The sequence below is a fragment of the Tupaia chinensis genome, unplaced genomic scaffold (genome assembly GCF_000334495.1).
Source record: "Tupaia chinensis unplaced genomic scaffold, TupChi_1.0 Scaffold000545_1, whole genome shotgun sequence".
NCBI lineage: Eukaryota > Metazoa > Chordata > Mammalia > Scandentia > Tupaiidae > Tupaia > Tupaia belangeri.
The window spans coordinates 158,442-185,637 of NW_006160057.1; the positions used below are offsets into that span (position 1 = coordinate 158,442).

Sequence of the window (27,196 nt, forward strand, 5' to 3'; positions counted from 1 at the left end):
AGTGTGTAGAAAAAAATTTGGGGACCCTCTATACCTAGAAATGTCTTTATTCTACTTTCACATTCTAATATAGCATTCTAGGTTGGAGGACAATTTTTTTTTTTTTTTGAGGGCGAGATTTTTTTGCTATAGTGTGCATGTGCTTGCTGGAGAAACAGACAGAAAACAAGAAATTACCCCCCAGGAAGATGTCCATGGTGGAATCCCTTCTCTTCCATTCTCCTCTTGAGATTTTGGGCATGCATGCACACACACACACAGCATATGGATCAAGCCTCTGAGTCCAGGACTTGAACCAGGCTTGACTACATGAAAGTCCAGGAGTCCATAACATAACCATTATGCCATCTGCTGGTCCCACTTGGAGTACATTTTCCTTACTAATTTTTTTTTTTTTTAATTGCCAGAAAGGGAGAAAGCCCTCCCTAGTAGAGCATGTTAACCTTGTAATCCAGTCTCCATTTCTCCATCCTGCTGGGATTTAGGGCACATCACACACATGCCCATTGTAGAATTTTTAAGGCATTGCTCCATTGTCTTCTAGCTTTGATTTAGTGCTATTGTTTAAAAGACTGATGTCATTCTTGTTCTTTATAATAAACCTGGATTTCCTCTTTGGAATTCCACAGATTTTACTTGTTTTTTCTGTTCTAATTTTTTATAATGATGCACATTGTTTCTATTTTTACTCAATCATATTGGGTACTCAGCATTCCTGGGAACTTGTTTTTTTGGGGTGAGAATTTTTTTAAGAATTATTTATTTAATTTTATTTATTATTATTATTTTTAATTTGGCCACAGAGAGAGAAAGAAAATGAGAGCAAGCTGCCAGGTCTGAGACCCAAATCATAGTCAGCCATGTGGGAATTCAGTGCCCTAACCATCATACCACCTGCCAGCCCTGGGCGAGAGAGTTCTTATGATTTTATTTATACTTCTCTTCCTTCCACTTTACTATGTTTACTCTTTTATAGCTCCTGTATGGATGTTATTTCTTCTGCTTTAGTTTCTCTTCTATTTTCCATTTCTGTGTCTTTTTACTCTACTTTCTGATATATTTACTGAAATTTATGTTCCAGTTACTTAGTTATATTTATTTTTGCTTTCTTAGTTTTAATTTCCATGAACTCTTTATTTTATTTTTTTCAAACTACTTTTTGAGTTATGGTTAGCACACATACTTCATGTCTAGAAATTCATGTGCTTGGAGATAAGTACACATTTATGAAACACCACAACTCATGCCATACACATTTCCATCACCTCCTTAGATTCCCTCCTACCCTCTTTATTATCTAAGATAATTAGACTCATAGAAGTAAAGGGTAGGATGGTAGTTAACAAGGACTCGATGGGGAAGGAGAAGGAAACAGGGAGATCTTTGTCAAAAAGGGCACAGTTTTAGTTGTGCAAGATGACTAAATCCTAGAGATCTATTGTACCAGAGTAGTGTTTATAATTAGTAATATTATTCTTATGTTAAGTGTTCTTATCCGTGAGCTCTTTCCTATTTATATGTTCTTTTATTGTAATTTCCTGTTCTTATTTAATAGATAAAATATGACTTCTGAGGATTTTAGTGATCTGGTTGATTTGTTGTTTTGTAATTTGTTTTTAGATTTTCGTTTTAGATTTCTAATTTTTGGCTGCCTGCTAACATTTAATCGAGAGTACCAGATTGGAAAATTTGAGTACACTGGTAGATCTTATTGACTGAGCTCTCCATTTTTAAGATGATCTCACTGGTGTCCCCTCCTAATTGTTGAAGTCATTTAGTCTTCCCTTCATGACTGCCATATTTCTGCCTTCTGCCTTCCAAAATTCTGGAAGTTATGTAGGAGAATAAAGGTAAAGGGCCTCAATATTCAGCATACAGACATTCACTTAGATTCACTGATACTCAGTTCAAAACTCCAACTCTCAACTCTGCTCTGTCTCATTTCTCCTTCACCAGAGACATCTTATTGAATTTCCTCCAGAAAATAAAGCTCTAATCTTCTGGACTAGGAAAGGATAAACACTTGCCTGAAGAGTCAGAAGGGATCGGGAGGCCTAATTCACATGTGGGCTTTCAACCTCTCTTCTGCTCCAACTTCATTTCACTTCCAGTATCTGGAGTCGCCATTCCAGAGCCTCTTGGGGATGCTTCTGTCGCTTCGGGGCTTTCTCTGTTCTTTTTCTTAGCTTCCTTAGCAGTCAAAAGATTGAAGTCTGTTACCAACTGTTCATATGCTTTCCTGCTTTCAATTTTAGTTTCTGTTGTCTCTTTTCCCAGATATATTAGTCCTTATAGATTTATACTATTTCTCTTTATTCTCATTTAGAGGATTTTCAGGAGATAGTGAAAATAAATGATTTTGTCCCATTCACCATCTTCAACAAAAAGGACTTTGCTTCTATTTTTAATCTCAAAGACTTCACAGTTTTTCTGCAACCTTCACTATAACTCTCACTTGATTTGTTTTTAAAAGTGGAAGCTGTCTTAACTGACCTTCACATAACTGGCATGCCAGATTAATGGATGCTTTCCATTCCCTCTGTAAAATACATTATGGATGCCCACTGCAAGAAATAAAAAGCTACTCTCAAGTATATTTGTATACTTCTACTCCCACCAATTGACCTGTGTGTGCTTGCAGGAGTCATTTTATTTATTTTTTTTTTCTTTTTAAAGAAGTAGGAGATTGAAATACTGGTCAATAAATTACAGGTGCGGCTATGTAAGGAGGTATCGTGAAACTCAAATCAGCCCTGTCAGAACTTCACTAATGAGTACACACAGATTTCATTTAAAATAGAAGTTTATGCTTCACGAATATTGTTTTTGTTTGGATTCTCCACTTGAACAGCTTTGTCAGTGAAATGAACCACTACCTGAATGTATTGAGTAACAGCCTGTTTTAAAATAACTTAGAAACTTCATTATATCCTGTGAGTCACATGTATGGTTCTGTTGTGTTGTGTGCTGAATTTTCTTATACTTAGTAATTGCTCTTGTTTAGTTCCAGATGTTGAAGTGAAAGGAGAATGTTCTGGCTATTATCTCTTGTTACAAGGAAATGGCACTAGAAGATGCAAAGCCACATTGCTTCACTCAGCCAACCAGATCAATGGCTCATTTGCACTCAGTTTAATTCATGGAAGGATGAAAACACAGATAGAAGAAGCCAAATTGAGTAAGTGTTCATCAGGTGGAAAAACGTTTTTACATTTTGTTTGTATGGTTAACTTATGTGGTTTTAAGTAGAAGAAATATTAGACAGTTAATGAACCAGTTTTTTTTTTTTCCCAAACAACGTTTCTCTTTTATTAATTTATGTTTTACTTTCAAACATAACAAGTTATACAATTTAGAATGTGGAGAATTTATTTCTTTTCATTATACCTGATAAAATTTAGTAGAACAGCTTTCAATTCCAGATTAGAAACTTAGTATTTTCCACCTGAAATAGGTATTATTTTTCTGTAACTTGTTTCTCATTGTTATTTACTTTCTCTCGAGTCTCTTGCTCTGTTTTTTTGCTTTCTCTTTTCTCCTAGAGCTCCAGGTTTTGGTTATCTATTGCTATATGACAAACTACCCCAAATTGAGCTTAAACACAATTTATCATTCTCTCTGATGGTGTTGGAGGGTTGAGCGGATCCAGCTGAATGTTTCTATTTTGAGATCCCATGTATGACTGCAGTCATGTACAGCTGGGGCTCCAGGCACTCGAAGACTTCACAAGGCTTCATGTCTAAGATGGCTTTTCACTCCATGTTTGGTGCCTGGGTTAGGAAGACTGGAACAAGTGAGGGCTGATTTTAACTCCCTGTGCCCTTGCAGACCCCACAGCGAGCTTGGGCCTCCTTTTATCATCATGGTCTCAGGACAGTCTGATTTGGGTTTTTTGCCTTAGGGCACATGCACAGTGGGGTTGGGGAGTAGACAGAGAGGCAGAGACAATGAGAAGGAAAGAAAGAAATCTCCTTCTGCTGGGATGGCCACATAGCCATCTTCTTCGTTCTCCTGGGTCTTGGGCATGCACGCACATGTATCTGGCACAATTTTCAAGCCACTGGGTCCATTACTCAAGCTACAGTTGGCCATGTGGGAGTCCAGTAATGTAACTGCTACACATCAGCTGGCCCCAACTCTGATTTCTTATATGGTCACTGATTTCTCCTACACAATTATTCTAAGAAGCTATAGGCTTCCTATGACCTCATTTGGAAGTAATTCAGTCTCACTTTTACTTATAGTTATATAGTACCAACTAGGTTTGCTAATTACAGTTCCAAGGAAGACTCCCAGAACATGGAGAATAGCAAAGATTATCACTATGCCAACTACCAAGATCAGGAATCTAAATACTTCTGACCCCTGCATCCTGGGCTACTGTTAGGTCCACCAAGCACTGGTTACCAATTCAAATTAGCAAGACAGAAACTGACATACAAGTCATGAGGAGCAGGTGTATTGCTTAGAGGTAGGCAGCAAGGCGTGCTGAGCTCTGGATCTATTGTGAGCCAGTTTCCTAAGGCTCCAGAATGCTGCCCAGGGTAGGCAGGGTATTGACTATGTGTGCCCCACTTGCACAGCTAGGTTTTATACTTCAGAGAACTTCCTGGGCAAAGATATAAAGGACATCCCACTTCTAGGGAAGAGTGGAACAAAGCGTGAGTGTCCTGGGCTTTTCCTGTCTCAAGGTTGTACATTCTAGTGCAGTTTACACTTACTCTGAGTATTCTAGGAAGGAAGAAAAGGGGGAAAGTCTGGGTTGGCAGTTTTCCTGGGACTGTTCTGCACATATTCTAGCCTGAATCCATTGTGGAAGGGACTGTACAAGGGGAATAGCAGAGGGTGTGCTTTGAGGAGACTGAGGAGAGGGGATATATATTTAGTGACTATCCTAATTGGCTTTATTTGAGATTCTAGAATCAGGAAACACTTTATTCCATAAAATATTACAATAAGAGTCTTTGCCATTTATATTTTCTGAGCAGATAGAAGAAAATAGGTGCAGGTAATTCTACTCTGTCATCTAAACTCCCACAATTTAAGAAACATGTCACAGTTAAAAATGCAAATAACTTAATATGTTTGTTTTCTGCTCCTTAACAACTGTTACTAGTATTATTTATTTTGAAATACATAAAAGAGAAGTGAGTGATTTATTCTTATTTTTATTTTAATCATGTCATTCATATTTCTTAGGGACTGAATATGAATCATTAGTATAAAACATTTTTAATGCTGACTTTTTTTTTCAGGCTTTCCTTTTGACTTATTATCACTTCCGCACTTTACTAAGGAGCAGGTGGTACAGAGAGAGAAGCAGTTAGCTGATGTGCAAGTTTTGGCTTTGAAAGAATGCCTGAGTAAGTAATGATTTGTGTGTTTTATCCTACTGGAAGTTGTCTCATTTAGATATGAACCGTTTTTATTTACTCACTTGTTCTTATATACTTTGCTTTTGAGGGATGACACTCATTTATAGAACTATTCTTGGTAGAGAAGATTTAGAGTCGGAGAGGTCTGCAATTATATTTTCACTAGATTCAGAATATTACTATTTAGTTAAATATTAGTAAGAAGATTTGTAATAATATTTTGCCAGACAAATTTTATGTTGTACATTTCCTTCATTTTTAACTGTATGTTAGGAAAAAAATAGTAGCTTTTTATTATTTTCATTAATATAAATCTCTTTATACAATTTGTCTTTAATTAAGATTTGGTATCAGGAATTACAATGTCAAATAAAAGAAAATGCAATTGTAGAGAAATCTGTGTGTTAACTTGAGCACTGGTTTTTAGGCTTTAATCATGACCATCATGAATAAGTAAGCACATTTCACACACTGAAGCTGGCATTGTAGTCCTTATTTGAGAAATTAACACCTTTTCAACAATGATAATTTAAGATTTTCTTTTCACACACAAATTTTAAGGATTCATTATTGCCAGTATGAACTTTTAAGCAATTCTAAGAACTTGGTTTAAATTGTGAGAGTTCCTTAGTTGATACAGGAAAAAAATGTTACTATAATTATATACTACTTATATTAAAAATTATAATTTTTCTCTTTAAAACCATTTTTTAAATGTCTTGAATTTAATATTCTGCTTTATTAAATTGAAGACAATTTTAAGATAGTCAGTCTTAGTTATCCATGTAAGCATTACAACCTTGTTCCGTTGCAAAGCCAGGGTAATTATGTAGTCTTGAACTGCTCCAACCATTGATTTTTCTTAACCAAGAAAATGATGTTCGCAGAAGGAAAATATAATTAGAAAGGCAAATCACTTTCAATTAAAGGCAGTATGGGCTAAGACCAAGAAAAAAAAATGATATTGAAATACCAGTACTTTTGTGGATTAAAAACATTTATTTCAATTAAAGGCAAACAGTATTAAGACCAAGAAAAAAAAATGATATTGAAATACCAGTACTTTTGTGGATTAAAAACATTTATTTCAAATATCAGCCAACAGTATTATTAACTTCTTGACTTTATTCCATCCTGGCCAAACACCCGTCAGGCCTTGATTTTCTTGCCTTAAGCCTTCTACAGCTTTTTATGGCTCAGTTTCTTCAGCATCTCTGCTTCTTTTCCTCTCTTTCCCATCCTTTCTCCCAGAAAAACTGTTAAGAGTATAAGAGCCGGGAGCTCTCTGAACATGGGAAAGGAAAACAGTTAACCCCAGTAGGACCATTCCTCCTTGGGGTGGAAAGGGAGACACTGACAGCTGGAACTAGGTTGCTGCCTAGAGGTGTGAGTGCAAGTCCTACTGGTGGGGAGGCATAGGAGGTGCTAAGCAGATGTGCAGCAGGTGTCAGGATGCCATAGCACTGGGTAGAGGGCAGGTAGGGAAACTGAAGCTGAAGGCAGCTCTGGAGCTAGTAGCTGCTATAAGAGATAAACCAGCATTGGGCAAATCCATGAAATGGCTAGTTTGCAATCTGAAGTATTCAGCCTTAATTTCAGATTAACAATCCAGTTTATCCATTTATGATGAAACTATTAGGTCGTTGGAAAAGTCATGAGTAATTTTCTATGCAAAAATGCATTGTGACTTTCTCAACGACCCAATACTTGCTAAACATATCTCTTCTCTACCCAGAGAGCTAATACTGGGTTAAAAAAATTTGGCCACAGGGCAGCAGGTGACATGGTGGTTAATGATGCTGGACTCCCACATGGCAGATCGCGGTTCATGTCCCAGACTTGGCGGCTTGATTTTTCATTTTCCTTTTTTCTCTGTCCCTCTCTGGTCAAATTTAAATAAATAAAAGAAAGAATGAATGTGTGAATGAATAAATAAATAAAGTTGAATAAAATAATTCTTAAAAAAATTTTGGGGGCATGTAGTTGTGTCTATTCAAAATTTCTATATCTCAAAAGACAAAGTAAATGAGAACAAAATAAGTTTGTAATGTAAGCATATCTAAGTGTCTAGTCAGTGGATTTTCAAGTAAAATGTGCATAGAAACATATTAAAATTGACACAGTTAATTCATTATACATGATGAAAACCGAAGAATATAATAGGAACTCATTTCTTTGGAAATAAAAAAAAAACAGTTCCATATCATACAGATTATAGTTCTTACATAAAAACTAATGTGTGCAAAAAGATTGCCTACAAATTATCAACAAAGCATGGTTGATCTTCCCACTGTTTCTCTGATTGCTGCCAAATTAGAAAGAACAGCTAGAAAAGTTTCCACAAAAATGTACTCACTGATGATATTATTGAATTACTTTTTTAAAAAATAAGACCAAAAACAACTTTAAGGGCCTAATTAAAAATTTTTTTTCATTAATTTGGCTTTATTTTGAAAATCATAACTAATATTCTATTAAAGTGATATTTATTTTTATTATTTTTAGAATGATTATATTGAAATGATTTCATAATTTGTAGTTTATCTAATTTTTGTGTCATTTATGACTTTTTGTATTTGAAAACAGTTTACATCTCATTTCACTGATTTTTCAAGAAAAAGAATGCCAAATGATTTTTAAATAAAAGACTGTTCAGTATGATGCAAGATAAATATCAAAATAGTAGAATTATTTTACTTCATTGTGAGCTCCCACATTTAAAAAAAAGTTCATAGAGCCCCGTGCAAATCTGATTGATCGTTAGTTTGCTAATACTTACAAGTATTCTACTTGTACGTTTCTCCTTAATAAGTCTTTACTTATTACTAGATTTTTAGGACTCATTTGCAGACTTTAGTCCAAGGTTTTTCTTCCATATCTATCTGCCACTTATGTGCATACTTATTTATATGGAGATTATTTTTTTGCCTTGGTAAATTATCCTGCTTCTAACTCATTTAAATTTATCTGTTTTCTCTCTAGTTCTCAACCATTAAAGTCAATATGAATTCTAATCTGGTTCTCCAAATTATAATGTAATTGACAGTTTTAATAAGTATAGGTCAACTTCATGACTTGAGTATTTTTTTAGCATTAATAAAAATGTAGGGGCTAATTTCTGAAGTGCATTATTCATCGTTCATCTTTCAGATGTAAGCAAACCACTGATAACTTTTCATTTTAGAACAACTCCCAGCAGATTGTGCAGAAAATTAAAAACAAAGACTGTTTATTTTCTCAGTAAGACATAATAGAGGCAGAATTTATAACCACACTCATTTTACCTTACTTGCATTTTTGACTGCAGAAAACATGTTACTTATCTTGGGATCAGATCTAGAAAGACACTACCAGTATCTACATTGGTGAGGTGAGATTTTGCAGAGGTGTGTATCATAGGGTTGATGTAGTAGAACCTCAAGACTGGTTTCTTCCTCATTATTCTACTCCGTTACAGTTGTGCTGACCTCGTATAGCCTAATGTATTATGCTTTAATCTTCAGTGTCTAAGTCCACAATGTAGTGCTTTGCAGGCAGCAAGTTCTCTATAAATGTTTATTCAATTGAATTCTCTATGAATATATCAGTTACTTTTTTATTATAGAGGAAAATGTTATTAGTTCAAAAGGGATTTTTTTCAGTCTTTTCTCACTGGGGAGAGAGAGAGAGAGAAGGCGGGGGAGAGAGAGTGAGTACCCCCTCACTACCCCACTAGGGAGAGTGGCCATGCTGTAATTCATTCTCCATTCTCCTCTCATGATGTTGGGTGTGCAACATACAGACTATGCAGTTGGTTGCCCTTTGGGATCCAGCTGCATTAACCTCCATACCATCTCTGGCCTCAGAAGTGTTTTAAAATGAAATATTTTTTATTATACTAATACATGGATAGAGTTTGGAAATTCAGATGATACTGAGGAACACCAAATGGAAAGTGGCAGTGTCCTTTCCCTCTCCTCTCCATCTCTCAGCCTGTGTCCTCAGCTCTACTAAGTCGGTTCTTCTGGCATTTCCTATTGTTTTGTAAATATTGTATATAAGCTACTATTTCTTGATTCATGCTTTTTAATTTTCAATTCAGGTATTATCTTTACACCCAGCTGTGGAAGATAAAGATTTAGCTTTTCCACAGTATCTTGACTTTCCCATTCTTTCACACTGAAATCATGATTTCGGTTAACTCCATTTACCATTAATATTGTAAGTATATGAATAAGTTTATTGCTGAGCCATCTAATAAATGATGATTAGATCTCCTTTCTTACATGCTTCTTTTGTTCTCTAACAGTTGAAAATCAACTTATTTTTAATTTGCCTACTTTCTGTACAGGCAAAATAAGGTTTTGTTTTTCCAGAGGCTCCAATATTTTTGCCACAAAATATTCAGGCACATAAGTTTCTTTTTTTTGTTTGTTTGGATTTTTTTACTAATTTTGTTTTTGGAATATATTTTTTTTCCTTGATTAGGCACTAATTGTATCATAGACTTGCTTTCACATCTTGGAGAGTTTTCTCTTCTATTGAAATCTCCTTTTCCTTAAACTTCTTATCCTCTTTTGTCCTGGTTCCTCCCTTGTTTTGTTGAACTTGCCCCATTGGAGGTTATTTGCTCTCTCTTTCTCTTCCCTGGCTAGTATACCATTCTCTGACAATTAAAAAACAGTTAAAAAGCATGACTGGCTCCTGTCTAGCTTAGTGAGTGATGGAATAGAGAGAGGAGCTAGAAGTGTTACTGAATCAGAGTCCTTACACATGTACAGATAGGGCCAGGGCAAGGCCGACTCCTCTACCCCTTCAACACCTTGCCCTCAATGTCTAGTGATTCTTTTCTGACTATTCTGTCTTAAATTGGATGTATCACATGCTTACCTCTAATACAAGATCTGGGAAGTTCCACTGTAGAGTGGTGGATGACAGTTTAATGTTTTGTTCATGAGCCTCCTCTCCCAATTCCATTATCAGTATCTAAAACTCTCTTTTTTGGAAGGCATTTACTTTTTCTTTCTTCCCTTCCTTTCATTTATTTATTTTAATTGCTGGAGGGTATGTGTGCCTGACTGCCTGCCAGAGAGAGAGAGAGAGAGAGAGAGAGAGAGAATGTACCCCCTAATGGAGTGTGGTCACATTGCAGTCTATTCCCCATTTCTCCATCCTGTTGGAATTTGGGACATAAGTGTACATACACTGTTTTTCGAGCCGCTGGGCCCAGAATCTGAACCACAGTCAGTCATGTGGGATTGGGCTGGCCTCATTTGGTTTCTCAAAAGGAGAATGCTCTGATCTTTCCAGTGGGGCATTTGTAGCTTTTAGCTCTGTGGTGGCAGGACTTGAATTTTGATATTTCGGTACAAATGGGCTTCAAAAAGTTAATGGAAAAATAAATTAAAGTACAAGGTTTTTGTTTGTTTGTGTGTTTTTGAAGTAAAATTTTTGAGGGGTCAGCTAGTGGCTTGGTGTTTAAAGCAGCTGGATCCCTCAGGGCCAACTGTGTAATTTGAGTCCATGACTCAGTGGCTTCAGAAACATACCCGTGTGTGTGCATATATGCCCAAAGTCCCAAAAGGAAAATAGAGAAGGGTTTGTGGCATGACCATGTCTCAGGGGAGGTGCTTTCTTACTTTTCCTCTCTTTGTCTCTCTCTCCTGCATGCATGTATCCTTTCTGGCAAAAATTGAAATAAAAAAATTGAAACCCTGCATAGACTTTTTTTTTTTTTTAACATAGCGGGGAATTGAAATTGACATTTTTTTCCTTCATATTTCAAATTTTTAACAATTGTGTGTGCATATATGCCCAAAGTCCCAAAAGGAAAATAGAGAAGGGTTTGTGGCATGACCATGTCTCAGGGGAGGTGCTTTCTTACTTTTCCTCTCTTTGTCTCTCTCTCCTGCATGCATGTATCCTTTCTGGCAAAAATTGAAATAAAAAAATTGAAACCCTGCATAGAACTTTTTTTTTTTTTAACATAGCAGGGAATTGTAATTGACATTTTTTTCCTTCATATTTCAAATTTTTTAACAATAGCATCTACAGTAAAAATTCAAGATTACATAAGGAAAAATATTTTAAAATATGAGTAATACGCTTTAAAGATTTTTTTAATCCTAGCAAAAGTATTAACTTATGAGAAAAAGCCTTGGGACTGTTGCATGTTTCAGTAAAGAACTTGAAATCCTGTATTTTCTAATCTTATTATATATATATAAGAAGCCATTTATTTAGAACATATTATGTGCTGAATACTGATTTAACTTGAATTTTTTTCTTTTAAATTTTTAAAAAATTTTTTCATTTCATTTTCTTCCATACATTAAATCACATTATTATTTGTCTTATAAAATAGATATTTCAACTGGTGAACATTTCTCCTTAGTACTGTTGATAAAACTATGAAATATCTTCAACAGATAATACCACACCTCTTTGTGCCATTAATTCTTTGCCTCCCTGTCCCTCCCCCTAATGTCCTTCCTCAGACCCTCCTCTTTCACACACACTATATCTGGTATTTACATCTATATACTGCGTTTCTATATCCTTTAGACAATTAGTTTCAGTCATAGAGTGCAGACACTCAGTATATATTAAGTGGGGACATACAGTGCCTCTCCTTCATAGCATAGCTTGCTTCACTCAGCAGTAAATCTTTCATATTCATCCACTTCCTGTCAAAAACCAGGGTTTTGTTGTTTTTTTATGGATGAATAGTATTCCATTGAATATATGTGCCACAGTTTTCTAACCATTCATCAGTTCCTGGGCATTTGAGTTGTTTCCATGACTTAGCAATCGTGAAAAGTGCCGCAATAAACATCGATGTACAAGCACTTTTCTGATTAGACTTTTCATAATACACATTTTCATGAACTTTCTGAAGACTTCCTCATATATAGACTTTCATTTGATTTCTTGGTTTTAATCCTGGTGTCAACATCACCTTTCAATACCAGTTGAATATATCTTGTTCCAATGCTTGGGACCAGTTGTGTTTTAGATGTCAAACTTTTTGAATTTGGAACTGTTTGTTTATGCTTAATAAGATACCTTGGAGATGGGACCCAAGTATAAACACTAATTCATTTATGTCTAATATAATAAGACTTCAAAAAGTTTTTGGGAATAAAGGAATTAAAATATGTTTGTTTTGATGCAAAAAAAATGAAATCCAGGCATAGTTTTTCATAATAAGCATTTTTCATAAATATTTTTAAGGCCCTTGTATACACCTTGTATACGTAGCCTGAAGTAATTTTATGTAGCATTTTTGTATTGCAGTATTTTGATTAGGATCCATTATATGAGGTCAAGTGTGGAAGTTTCCACTTACGGAATTTTGGATTTTGGAGTAATTTGGATATTGAGTTTTCAGATTAGAGATGCTCAACCTGTATGCCTGATGTTCTCTCATCTGGGACTACCAGATGATGAATGCAGAGTTGCCTGGTTATGGGGACTGGAGGGTGGGGGAGCCAAGAAGGCCCTGGAGTTCTAACTACTTCTACACCTGGTGCTGTTTCAGTCCAGCAGTTCACCATGGTGTGCCTATTCCCCCCGCAACAGTGCCTCTCTGCCGGCATCCAGGGTGACGTCCCATCTGCTGTACTGACTCAGTCACTTCTACTTCTTATTATTTCTGTCATCCAAAATTTGTTTGAACATGTCATTTTTTATCATTTCTTTATCTTGTTCTATCCTTTTACTGTGGTTTTAGGTTTGGGAGAAGAGAATAAAAGTGACCAAGTACCTCTATCTATCTGAAATTCTTAATAAGTTTTATTTTCAAATAGTAACATAAATCCTTTTTTAATGTTCTGCAATAGATTCCTGAAAATTTCTGTGAACTTGCCTTTATCCTTATCAACTTTTGGTGTTAACAAATTATTCTGTTGATGTCACATAGCTTGAATTTCTACCATCATAGACATAAAGGATTAAAATAAAGTGGGTCCTCGTAGAATGTTAATTTGCTGGAGAAATTAATTTGTTTTACTTTTGAAAATATTTTCTATTAAAGTTCTAGAGAGAAATTAGAAAAAGTCATACAGTTAATTGTATTGATTTGTTTTACAGAAAGGAGAAAGTTGGCAAAGCAGCCTGAAGCAGTATCTGTGAATGAACTCAAAAGTCTATTAATACTCACAAGGGAACGCTTTTTTAATCATTTTGATGCTGTTATTCCTAAAACAGTTCTAAGACAGACAGACAAAAGTAAAACCTCCAATATGTTAAAGGGTAAGTCTTTTATTGCCTTTAAAAAAATTTTTTCTTTGAGGTTTTTACCATAAAAATCAAAGTGTGTGCACTTTCTGGAAAGAGACAGAGAGAAAAAAAGTGAGAAATCACCCCTGGGGGGATGGCCATGCTTCTGTTCCTTCTCCTCCATTCTCCTCTCAAAGTTTTGGGCATAGGCACATGTGCCAGCATGATTTTCAAGCCACTGAGTCTGTACTTGAACCATGCTCAGCCATGTGGGAGGGAATCCAGTGCCTTAACCACCACACCACTTGCTGGCCTCTGTTGCTTTCAACTTTAGTTATTTCTGTGTGTGTTTGGCATCTGGTAGTTGTATTATTGTAAAACTTGTGTATTGGTCAGATGAAAATGTATTTTATATATGTAGACAGTGATGTATATTTGTATAGACAAGCATATATGTATATATACATATATATGAGTTGTACATCTCATTTAAACATTACAAACTTTTGTATATTCAGTATAGTCAGTGCCTTAATTTGTTTTGTTTTTGTTTTTGTTTTGTCTGAGAGAGAGAGAGAGAGAGTGGTATTTTTGACAGGGCCTTGCCTATCATGATCATCCTGACTCAGCTGCCCTGTTAGCTAAGATTATTGGATGCACCATCATCTTCAGCTTGTTTAGGCTGGTTCAAGAATTGAACCTAGACCTCTCATGAGGCCCCAGTCTGGGGCAGTGGCAACCTACGGCTTGTGCCACATGGCTGGGCCCAGTATAATTGTTTTGAGCCGAAGGAGAAGCATTTTAAGGTATTCCCTATTATTAGTTTACTAAGGACATGGCTGGGCCCAGTATAATTGTTTTGAGCAAAAGGAGAAGTATTTTAAGATATTCCCTATTATTAGTTTACTAAGTTTTGTATTAAGATAAATCGGTGTACACAGTGAACATTTAACACAGGTAACACTACGTATGATAAAGTACATCACCTTTGCCCTTCATTAGGGCAGAACAGTCACCAAACTTCAGTGAGGGCAAGAAATCATTTCAGCGTTTAACTGGCTTTCTATTTTTCTGGGTTCTGTTTTTTTTTTTTTTTTTAGGAGAGGTTTTCGCTATAGGGCGCATGCACTCGCCAGACAGACAGAGAGAGACATAGAGACAGAAAGCAAGAAATCATGTCACGCCGCAATCCCTTCTCCTCCATTCTCCTCTCGGGATCTGGGCACGCACGCACACCTGCCCGACGTGAGTTCTAAGCCACCGGGTCCGGGACACAAACCGCGGTCGACTACATGGGAGTCCAGCGACATAGCCATTACGCTAACTGCTGGTTCCCTGGGTTCTGTTCTTATGATGAATCTGAATAGAGTGAAACTGCACAATCGAGCAGAAAAAAAACAATTACTTGGTACAATTTTAAGTATGTAGGACTTTTTTTGTTTTGTTTTTATTCTGTGAGAATCATTTTTATTGCATGGATTAATAAAGAAATGATCTCATAATCAAATCATAATGTTTGTTCAGAGTGCCTTTTCTGTGCGTGTCATCATGAAGGTGGACAAAGAAGTAAAAAGCTTGGTATTGGACTTTCAAGGCTCGTGATCTATTTGGAAAGCAAGATGTGAAAACAGTGAATATACTACTGTGTTTAAGAGTGCAGGCTCTTAGACTGTCAGGATTCAAATCTCTGTTTTGTCATTCATTATCTAAATGTATTTAGGCAAGTTATTTAACCTGTCTCTGCCTCTGTTGCCTCATGTTCAAATGGAGGAAATAATATAAACTACTTAATAGAATTGTGAGGATTAAATAAGTTGACCCACATAAAACACTTAGAATACAGTGAGTGAAAAAACAAGTATTAGCTGTCATTTATATGGTAATTATCATTGTTACATGTGGGTACCCAGGTTAAAGTGCGGTGCAAAGTAATCTGAAAGATTCTGGAGACATTGGCAGGTTACTTGTAAATGGAGGATGTACTCAGTGAATGAGAGCGCAGCTTGGCGTTAGCAGCATGGATGTGAGCACGACTAGCAAGACTGAATACTGGCTCTGCACCTAACTTGCTGTGTGACTTTGGGTTCATTCTCTAACCTCTTTAAGTCTCAAGATTTTGCTTTTTTTTTTTTTTTTTTATCTTTAAAATAGGCACATAGAGAGGTCGCCAGGTGGTGTGGTAGTTAAGGGCATAGGAGTCCCACCTGGCCAACAATGGTTTGAGTCCTGGACCTGTTGGCTTGCTTTCTCACTTTCCCTCTCTCTGTCTCTCTCTGTCCCTCTCTGGTCAATAATTAAAAATAAATTAATAAAGTTTTTTTTAAAATAGAGACATAGATTGTTACATAGATTAGTAATTTGTAAATGGCTTAGAAAGTTGCCTGGTATGAAGTAAGTACTATATATTTAGTTAGATTCGCTATGGGGTGCATGTATTGTCTGAGAGAGACAGATGGGTGTGGGGTCGATCTATGAAATTAACCCCTCCCCCCGCCAAAGGGGATGGCCACTCCACAGTCCCTACTCTTCTATTTTTCTCTCAGGATTTTGGGCACACACACACACGTGCCTAACCTGATTTTCAAGCCTCTGGGTCTGAGACTCAAACTGCTTAGTTGGCCATGTGGGATCCAGCTGCCTTAACCTCCACACCACCCACTGGTCCAGTAAATATGAATGCAGAAGAGAGGATTGTAACAAGGGTAGAATTGTCACAGAGAACTTGTTAGGAGCTGAGGGACTTGATGTGAGTCTCGAATGATGCCTATGCTCTAGAGAAGGTACAATTTTCCAGGTAGAGGTGGCAACTTACCCAGAATAATGGAGGTAAGAAAAGATGAACTGAGAAGAAGAGAGAGTTTGATTTACCAGAGGATTTGTCTGGGAGATATGAGTGAAGGTAGGAAGGGCTCAGACAATTGCTCGGGCTTTTGTGCAAGGTAAGGGAATGTCTGTTAGAGTTCCGTATGCAAAGTCAGTTCCGGAACGCGGTTGACACACTGAGCTGCAGGAGGACTCATCGTCGCATGGAAGTCTGATTATACACTCCCTTGCTTAAACCTTTTCGTGTGCTCCCAATTGCACATAGAATTCTCGTCCTTCAGTTTCACATTTCTGTTTTCTTATTACCCAGAGAGCCTTTCCATTCCTTGGACTTCTTGCATTCTCTTCCACCTCAGGAACTTTACATATTCAGAATCCTCTGCCTGAAATCCTCCCCCCCAGCTTTGACCTGATTGCCTGATAGTTATTTTTTTGATCTCCACTTAATTATCACTTTCTCAAAGAGATTTCCCAGACTTTCCTCAGTTTGAATTATTTTCTGTAGTACTTACTCCATATGATTTTTCTTTAGATTGTTTATCACGTATTGAACTCGTGTACCATTTATGCAGTCATTTATTAAATATGTGTCTTCCCTCAGACGCCGAGTTCTCAGAGGGTAAGGAGTAAGCGTGTTCACTTCCTCTAGTATCCCCGGAGCGCAGCACAGTCCCTAGAGTGCAGGAGTGCAATCTCTGAAAGAAACCCTGAAGATTTTTAGAACCTAAACTGCGATTTGACAGTACACATATGACTATCATTCCTAAGAGTGAAGCTTTGATTTTTAACATATCCTTTAAGCTTTGATTCGAATAAGTACATCTGTTTATAAGTTATATAACAAAAGAAATTCTAAAGGTCACTCATATTTCATATTCTACCCTGTTATTTGTAACCGTGCACATTAGGCGTTATTAGCAATTGATGAGGTCCTTCGATTTGTTCGTTTTTTGTTAAAAACTGTAGCATGTTTTGTTAGACATAGAAAATACCTTAACCATGTTATTTACTCATTGTCACAAAGTTGCTAAAGACTTTCACGTGCTAAACGTGGTATCTGAACACTGTCAATGAAATTTCTTGGGGATTCTTTTTTATTTATTTTTTCTTAGTTTTTAAATTTACTATAGGGCACATTGCAGTTGCCAGAGAGACAGAAAGAGATAGAGAGATAGAAAGCGAGAAATTACCCGCCCCCCGGGGTTGGGGGGTAGATGGCCACACTGCAATCCCTTCTCTTCTATGCTCCTCTCAGGATTTTGGGCACACATGCACATGCGCTCAGTATGAGTTTAAGCTAGCAGGTCTGTGACTCGAACCGTGATCAATTGCGTGGGAGTCTAGTGATGTAACCATTACATCATCTTCTGGGCCCTAGGGGATTCTATAAGATTATAATCTTATTATTTCTGACTTAAAAAAATTAGTATATACTTAAAATTCTTGCTTTATTAAACAGAATATAGCAATTGTAATATAACCTTTTCTGTGTAATTTATTCTTAGTTAGGCATGTATGACTATAATGACCTATCTTCATTTACTATGAGATCAATGATATTACATCCTTTTTATTTGCTGTAATTTGTGATTTCGTAGGTTAATTTTCCCTATTACATTGATCTGTTTCTTTGTTTCTCTTATAAAATAAAATGCTTTCTTAAAAACAGTGTTCCTAATTTCTCAGATTTTCTTTTTGTCCTCTTTGATTGTCAGCCTGGCCTCCTGACTGCCATATGTATAAATAAAATACTGTGTGAATTACATAAAATTATTCCCCCAAATACATGACACATAAGAATATTTGACCACCCATTCCTTAATACTTAGCCTATGCTGTTCAAATTTATGCAGGTATATAGCCAAGTTAGTAATTATTTTGTAATATTTAGGAATAGGTTAAGGTTTATCTATATTTAAGATGACTTGCTTTCTTTAATAAACTCAGAGCACATAGTTATATAGAACTGCTAGTGATTTTTTCTTTATACTTTTAATGGAAAGAAAGCCATATCAACATTAAGGAACATATTATTTCATTTTCAGACTCATTATCCTATAAGATAGTTTGTCACCACCCCTATTACAAAATGGGAAGTGGTATATTTGGATGGTTTGGGGTAAGAACAATATTACCATGGAAAATGTTTATAAATATTCATGGTTAAATAGTTCAATAAGTAAAAGGAAAATAACATGCTGTTGGCTTCCATTTTCATTCATGGTATACTAAAATCTTTTGTTTAAACATTTTATTTACCAAAAATTATTTTGTAAGGCCCAAATATAAAATGCATTTTTTTGCCAGCATTAACAGGCAAAACAGCTAGTAATTTTTCAGTCAATTTATTAGAATAGTGTGTAATAGTTCAAAACAAACTTTAAAGCTAGGATGTTTTTTAATCCAAAAAGTGGTACAGTTAGTAATTTTGTCATTATTAAAACAATTTGGGGGGGACCAGCAGTTAGTGTAATGGCTATGGCGCTGGACTCCCACGTGGTCGACCACGGTTCAAGTCCCAGACCCGGTGGCTTAAAACTCACGCTGAGTGCATGTGCGTGCATGCCCAAGATCCCGAGAGGAGAATGGAGGGGAAGGGATTGTGGCATGGCCATCCCCCCTAGGGGGTGATTTCTCGCTTTCTATCTCTCTGTCTCTCTGTCTGGCTGGCGAGCACACGCGCCCTATAGCAAAAACCGCTCCAAAAAAAGAAAAATTGGGACCAGCAGATGGTATAATGGTTACATTGCTGAACTCCCATGTAGTCATCCGTGGTTTGAGTCCCAGCCCTGGTGGCTTAAAACTCAGGCTAGAGACGTGCATGCATGCCCAAAATCCCAAGAGGGGAATGGAGAAGAAGGGCTTGCAGAGTGGCCATGCCTCTGGGGAGGTGATTTCTCTCTTTCTGTCTCTCTAGTGAGCACACGTGCCCTCTAGCAAGCATCTCTTAAAAAAAGAGAGAAAAATTGGATGAGGCCAGTAGGTGGCATGGTGGTTAAGGTGCTGGACTCCAGTGGCTGACCCCAATTCGAGTCCCAAACAGGGTGGCTTGCTTTCTCTCTCTCTCTCTGTCTCTGTGTCTTTCTCTGGTCAAATTGAAGAATGATAGTGATGAATTAAATAAAAGAAATAATTCTTAAACAAAAAAGCGATTTGGGTGTACTAATAATCTACTGAGATTGGCAAGTGTCTCTTTAGATTTTTGGTGAGAATCTCAATGTTATCAGCAATCTCACTGCCAGTTCACTGCCACGTGTTTACTAGGAAGATCAGCACACCCTTACATTTGCTATTTTATTAGTAATAAAATAATACTTAATGTCAGTGACTTGACTATGTGTGTGCTAAGATATATTAATCATGAGAATTATCCTAAGGTAACCTTTACCTGATAAATTATTTATCATACTTTTGAGAATAAGATGTTCACTTTTTAAAAGATAAAGAACTTGCATTCTATTTGCGTTCATTCATGTTTCAGGTATGAAAATCACTTAGTATATCCAATATGTTCTTCACAAATTTGCCTCATTGCTCAGAACTAATTTCAGTAAATATAGTAGCTATGCTTTTATTTCTCAGGATCTGAATTCATCTTTCTAAATTCTAGTTCATAACTTTTATCATGAGAAAATGTTTTCATTTTCAACAAATTTTTCTATGGCATTTTGTACAACTCAGGCTATCAGAGAAGTCTCTATGAAATGCTTTATAGGCCAGCCAGTGGCATGGTGGTGAAGGAAGCTGGACCATGCAGTTTCAGCCTGACCATGCAGTTGGATTGGACAGTTTCAATGGCTATCTGTATTCTTTCAACCCCAGACCAATGACTTGAAAAACGTGCTAGGTGTGTGTGTATGCACGAATGCCCAAAATCCCCCCCGTAAGGGCTACTTTTCTACTTCCTCTCTCTCACCCTTCTCTCTGTCTCCCATCCTGCTCTGTCTGTCTCCTTTCTCCCCATGAGCACATGGCCCTCTTGCAGAAATTTTTTTAAAAAGTGCCTTATGTAAATATTGTGTAAGTAGCTTAACATGTCATAACACACACATACACACACATATATTTTATGTATTAATATACATTTTATGTAGCAAAATTTAGTTTGTTAATTTTTTTGCACTGCATGTATTTCTTTCTCTTAGATGCCCCTCCAGTAGAACCTGATTCTTCAAGTCTAATGGAATGCAATCCTCTGGAATGGCCAGAAAGTCATGTTCTTCAAAATTTGGAAACACTCAAAAAAGCTAAGCAAAAAATGAGGTAATAGTTGAACCTGTAATGGATCATACTATTTTTTAAGGCTCAGTATTTTTAAAGTTCTTTTTTCTTAACCTGTTGATTATTTATGAGATATAAGTAGTTAAATAGTATCTTATGGAAGTAATGCATGCTTATAATAAGTAGGTAATCAGTCAGAGGAATATATCAATTAAAAGGGAAATGCTCATCTTTCTCCACCTCCTACTGTGAGCTCCAAGTGTATGTGACCACAGTGGACATTCTGCTGTACAGTTTTTGAGACCATCTCCCATAGACACAGACACAGATGTGAATAGATAAGGGAAAATGCTTGTGTAAAATGCAGCAGAAGTCCGCTCATTTGAGCCAGTTGGAACTATTCCTGTTTTATATTTATGCATCTTTATATAGCACCTCTTAACTAATTCTAAGAGGCAAGCTTTGTTTTTGTGTGTTTTGCTTTGTTTCTTTTGGTTCAGGACATAGTAGGTACTCACTACATAATTGCCAAATGATGGAATAAAGGAGGAGGAATGCAGCTCTTATACATTGCCTTCCTCCCCCATGTTAGAAACCACATTTTTATTTTTGGCTCCTGGCTTTGCTATAACTATATTTCATATTATGTCAGTAATGATTTTTAATCACCGGCGATGTGTCAGCCACTTGAGGAGGGTATGAAGAAGAACAAGCTGTGTACTGTGCTATGCCCTTAGAGCCTGCCTTTGTTTTTGTTTTTGAGAGGTTTTTGCTATAGGGCACGTGCGCTTGTCAGAAAGACAGAGAGACAGAAAGCAAGAAGTCACTCCCCAGGAGGGATGGCCATGCTGCAATCCCTTCTCCTCCATTCTCCTCTCAGGATCTTGGGCACGCACACACACACGCCCAGTGTGAGTTTAAACCACCGGGTCTAGGACTCAAACCACGGTCAACTACATGGAAGTCCTGCCATTAGGCCAACTGCTGGTCCCCGAGCCTGCCTTTTAATGGGGGAAACAATCAAAAGCAAACAAGTGACTAGACAAGTAAATCGAATAATTGTAAATTGCGCTGTGTGGATGATTAATATAAAGGAACTGGGGACCAACAGGTGGCATGGTGGTTAAGGTGCTGGATTCCCACATGGCTGACCACAGTTCGAGTCCTGGACCTGGTGGCTTGCTTTCTGTCTCTCTCTCTCTCTCTCTCTCTCTGACTCTCTGGTAAGCACACATGTCCTATAGCAAATTAGAAAATAATAGTAATAAATACACAAGTAACAGTAAATAATTCTTTATTATTATTTTTTAATAAAGGGACTGAGGAAGAATAACTTCATTTGTTGTGGGGAAGGAAGTTGTGCTAACTTAGATGAGATGGATGGTCAGGAGGAGGCTCCATTTGAGCTGAGACTTATTGGATAGTGGGCAAACCACGTTCAGTCGTACAGGACCAAATAGGTCATCATACAGAGTTTGGATTTTATTCTAAGTATGTTGGTAAACTTTTGAAGGTTTTTATATCAAAAAGCAAAAAGCTTGTTCTTTTATGGCAGATAGAGTGTAGGAGGGAGAGATGAGCAGGGAGATCAGTTATGCGGTATTTTCTGTAGGCTAAGAGAGAGAGCTGCAATCTCAAACCATGGCCGAAGTCATGGGGCAGTGGTGAATAAATGTGGGACGTCCTGTATGTTGGAGAACAAGCTGGGAAGAGAGAACTCCTGTGAGGGACTGGACATGGAGGAGAGGGAAAGAATTCCGCCTTTGGCAACAGGTGCTTTCACTTACAAGATGGGGAGATGGGTGGGAAATTTGGGTGAGGATGGCCTTGGTGGGAAAAAAAAATCAATTTTTAAGGATGCTAAGTTTGATCTGTGAAATATCCAAGTGGAAATATCAAGAAGACTGGAGGAGAGATCTGAAACTTAATTTGGAGTTACTATCAGAAAGTTTTTAAATACATGACAGTGGAAAAGGTCACGTGATGAGACCATGAAGAGAAAAGAAAAGAAAAGAAGCCTTAAGAGCATTCTTTGGGTACCTCTGGCATCCACAGGTTAGGAGGAAGCAGGCAATCTGGAAAGAAGAGTGAGGAAAGGACATGGTTATTCACAAAGAGCCTGTTTCCTGCCTATCAATGTAGATGGCATCTTTTGACTTCTCACTATGAAAGATGAGGAAGTGAACACCCTTATTTTTCTCCCTTTTTTTATCCTCTCCCTGTCTCTGGACCTTATGTTGTTTGCAATAGATAATTATTTTTGTTCTTCCAACCATTTTTCTTAAATCTCTCTAACTTCCTACTGTCACTTGAGCTGACCCTTCATTCTAGCACAACAGTTTTCTGGATCACATTTTCAGGCTGGTTCTGTATTTTGTTGGATCTCATATCTAGAAGAGAAGTCTAATGCCAGATGAATTTTTGTTTCTCAATAGGTATTTTAGTCTGTCTCAAAAGTTTTAGAGTTTGGGGACCAGCAGTTGGTGTAATGGCTTTGTCGCTAGACTCCCACGTAGTCGACCATGGTTTGAGTCCTGGACCCAGTGGCTTAAACTCACACCGGGCACGTGTGCGTGCATGCCCAAGATCCTGAGAGGAGAATGGAGGAGAAAGGATTGCGGTGTGGCCATCCCCCCTGGGACGTGATTTCTCACTTTCTGTCTGTCTCTCTCTGTCTGTCTGGCGAGTGCACACGCCCTATAGCAAAAATCTCTCCCCAAAAAAAAGTTTTAGAGTTTTTTTAATTTTCCATATGTTCTGAAATGACCATGGTGTAGAATGTATTAGTCTTAGTTCTTTTATCCTTTTTTTTCCTCTTCCTGGGAAATACTCTATTATTTTTGCAGTAATACTCTTCCCTCTGTTTTCATTATTTCTCTCAAAATTACATGTTTTACTAATGTTAAATATCATGGATTGATTTTTGTTTTATTCTAATTTGATTTTTTTTTTCTCAGTAATCTGCTCTTTCATCTTTTCTGCTCTGTGTTCTTGTAGTATTTCCTTTACCTTCACTTTCATCTTCTCTTTTAAAATTTTGGTAACCTTATTTTAAATTCCTAATAATTTTTTTCTTGTTTCTAATTTTCACAGCATCCTGTTCTTCTTTATTAATAATGGTATTTGAGACGATCTTATAGGGATATTATTTAGCATTTTTAAAAGAATTATTTATTTATTTTTATTTATTCATTCATTTATTTTAATTTGACCAGAGAAAGACAGTGCGAGAGAGAGAGGAAATGAGAAAGCAAGCCACCAGGTCTGGGACCTGAATTGAGGACCGCCACGTGGAGTCCAGTGCCCTTAACCACCACACCACCTGCTGGTCCCTTAGTTAGCATATTTTTTTAACTTAATTTATTTATTTTTGTATGTACATTCAATCGCATTGTTTAGCTTACAATGTGAGCATTTCAATATGTGAACATTTCTCCCCAGTCCCGTTGATCAAAATATCTTCAACCGATAACACCACACTTCCCCATCCCGTCAATGTTCTCCCTCCGTATCCATTCTCCAAATGTCCTTCGTTAGGCCCCACTCCTCCTTATTTTATTTAACTTTATTCTAGTTTGACCAGAGAGGGACAGACAGAGAGAAAGAGAGAGAGAGAAAGCAAGCCACCAGGTCTGGGACCTGAACTGAGGACCGCCACGTGGAGTCCAGTGCCCTTAACCACCACACCACCTGCTGGTTCCAGTTAGCATTTTTTTAAAAAACCTGTTTTATCTGTTCCTTGAATAATTTCATTTTCCTTTGCAACATTTTTATTTGTTCTTTGGTTGTTTTTCTCTTATGTGTAGTGTTTCTCCAGAGTCTGATGGTCCTTAATTATGTGTTCTTAGCTAAGAATATTGGGCAAGGTGCTTTGTGTAGGGAGTTGGCATGTGTCCTCTCTCCCTGTGTGTGGTCCTGTTCCCCACCCCGTCTCACATGTGCTGATGTTGGGTGGTGGCAGGGTAATGCATGCCTGACAAGTTCTACTTTAGGGCACACTTTAAGGAATTAGGAGGCAGGCAGCCTTGTCCCTTTGCCCACCGTTGAATTAAGGGGCCTTTATTCTGGACTGTCACCACTGATTGGGACAGGCACATGGTACCATATCATCAGAAAACTCTGTTTCTAACTTAGAGGTGGAAGCATGAGGTTGGGGGATATAGGATGATGGTACTGCTCAACTGTTACATATGCAGTTCTTTATGTGTGTCACCTAATCCCTCTGCCTGTTGCCTCTCTGACTACAGAGTCCTACTGTGGCTTTGTGGGGAAGGAGCATGACAGATTCTACCTTTTTTCTAGGTTTCTCCCTAGTGGATGTTGAGGTACTTGCTCTATCTTATTCCTATTTTGAATTTAATTGAACTCTTTGGTTCTCCATTTTTCCCTTTTTTTTTTTCCCCTCAACCCTATTAATGAATTTAATCTCCAGTACTTCAACATTGCCATTTCAGTTTGTTTGAGTGGAGAACTTAATGTGTATATTTAATCTACCATCTTGGACTAGAAGCTTATTTGTCATTCAGGATCCTGGTCAAATATCAGGATATTTAATATTTTTATAAATACTGCAACTCAATGTGATGTTTCTTTACACCCAAGGACTATGCTATTGTACCTTTCATGAAACTTATTTTTTTATAACTTTTCTACCTCATGTTACATTGGTATATTTATTTCCTCTCACTCTCCTCACCTCCTTTTTCATATTTTAAGTCATCCTATTCAGTAAATTATAGACAGTGATTGTGGGCCTATAAATTATAGTGAACTCTTTTTAATGTCTCATAATGATACTGACAGAATAAATGCTAACTAAATACCTGTAGACCTTTCAGAAGTTGGAGAAATATTATCAAATACTTGATTGGGACACAGAGTCTGCTGTGTATTTTCAGGATTTGTTTTGTGTAAAGCAGATTTAACTAGCGAATAAAGGATCATGATATGGTGAAATTCAGAAATAATAGGAATTTGGTTTTAGGCATAGTCACTGTTGTGTGACTCTGTTGCCTCCTCTTCCACGATGAAGATTAAAAGCCTAGTCTACTTCAAAGTTGTGAAACTTTGATGAGATAATATGCGAAAAATACTTTGTAAGCTTGAAAACACTGAACAAAGTAAGGTATTGTCAGTGCTTTTATTTTGTTTTTATACCTCAGACATATCTTGGTAATATAATTTATCATAAATAGGGCTTTTAAGTCACTTTGATGTCATTGTGTTTGGGATTCTATGTAAGTGCAAGGTATACATTCCTCATTACATCTAGCCTACAGAATGACTACAATCAAGATTTCAGCCATGTAATTATCTGTGAAAATGCTTAATTTGAGTAATAATCAGTAAACAGTTGAATTAATACAAAGTTCAGGGATTAATTTTCTGTACAGATAGTAAAATATTTTATTTATGTTATGAAGGCTGCTGTGGCAATCTGTGATTTACTTGGTGACCGATAAAAACCTTTAACATTCGCTAGAATTAGTTTCTGCTTTCTAGTTTTAAAAAGTTTCTGGGAACTTCTCATGGGCTTATGGAGTTATAGTGTAGTTATAGTATATAATTTGGAGTCCGTCTGGTCTGACTCTTATTTTAGGTAGCTGTGTCACTCTGGGTCTGTGATGAAACCTATCATGTATTAATATCTTTGCCTAAAAAATAGGATAATAGTTGTTTTATAGGCTTGGTTTGCTAATTTTCACTTTACAAAGTACTTATTTTAGGTGTTCTTTATTTTGAATAAAACCTATTTTATCTTTTCAAGGGAATTTGTGAGAATTTAGAATATATTACATGTAAAGTAGTTTCTCAAAAAGTCCTGCATATATTTCAAGTAGAGTAGTGGCTCAGTGCTTATTCATAATGTCATAGTCATGGTGAGAAGAGACCTTGGCAAGGTTTCTGATTACTGTCTCATTTCATGGTTGTGCTTCAAGTAATCTTTCAAGTTCATAGGAAATTGGAACATTCAGTTCTTGCTCTCTGAAATTTACAACATTGTGGGGTCTCAAGACATACAAGAGAGTTTATATTTAAAAATTATAGAATTAGTTATTTTAAGCTGTCCCTAACTAATTAGTCACTTATTAATAATATAATTATGTTTATTTATGGGACAAAACTAAGTGACATGTAAAGATTTCACTTTGTTGTCTTTTCTTAATGTTAATTCTTCATTTTTTTTGTGTATTTTTCTCATTTTTGCTCATTCACCTTTTCCTGACTATGGTGAATTAAAATCCTTCGTTAACAAACTTAAATAACATTATTTTCCCAGAACTGGCTCATTACCTCGTTCATCTGAACAGTTGCTGGGCCATAAAGAGAGTCCACGAGATTCGATCACATTAGATGCTAAAGAACTGCTGAAATACTTTACCTCTGATGGGTTACCAGTGGGAGATCTTCAACCTTTACAGATTCAAAAGGGGTAAGCTATCAATTTATATATATTTTTGTATTTAAATTCATTTTTAAAAATTGTGTATAAGTAACATTGTATTTCATTTCCTTAATTAATTGATGCCCTGTGCTACTTGGGCAAAATTTGTGAGTGTAAACCCAGTTTGCCAGTT

At 36.8% G+C, this 27,196-nt stretch overlaps 1 protein-coding gene across 2 annotated transcripts in view; it reads left to right on the forward strand.

The window, feature by feature from the left end:
* MTBP (MDM2 binding protein) overlaps positions 1-27,196 on the forward strand; it is an 81,887-nt gene that overhangs the window by 30,341 nt on the left and 24,350 nt on the right. For both annotated transcript variants that reach the window (XM_006157520.3, XM_027775326.1), the window contains exons 12-16: positions 3,005-3,178; positions 5,256-5,363; positions 13,446-13,607; positions 20,543-20,660; positions 26,899-27,051. In XM_006157520.3, the coding sequence (XP_006157582.2) occupies positions 3,005-3,178; positions 5,256-5,363; positions 13,446-13,607; positions 20,543-20,660; positions 26,899-27,051 (715 nt within the window). The remainder of the gene's footprint in view (positions 1-3,004; positions 3,179-5,255; positions 5,364-13,445; positions 13,608-20,542; positions 20,661-26,898; positions 27,052-27,196) is intronic.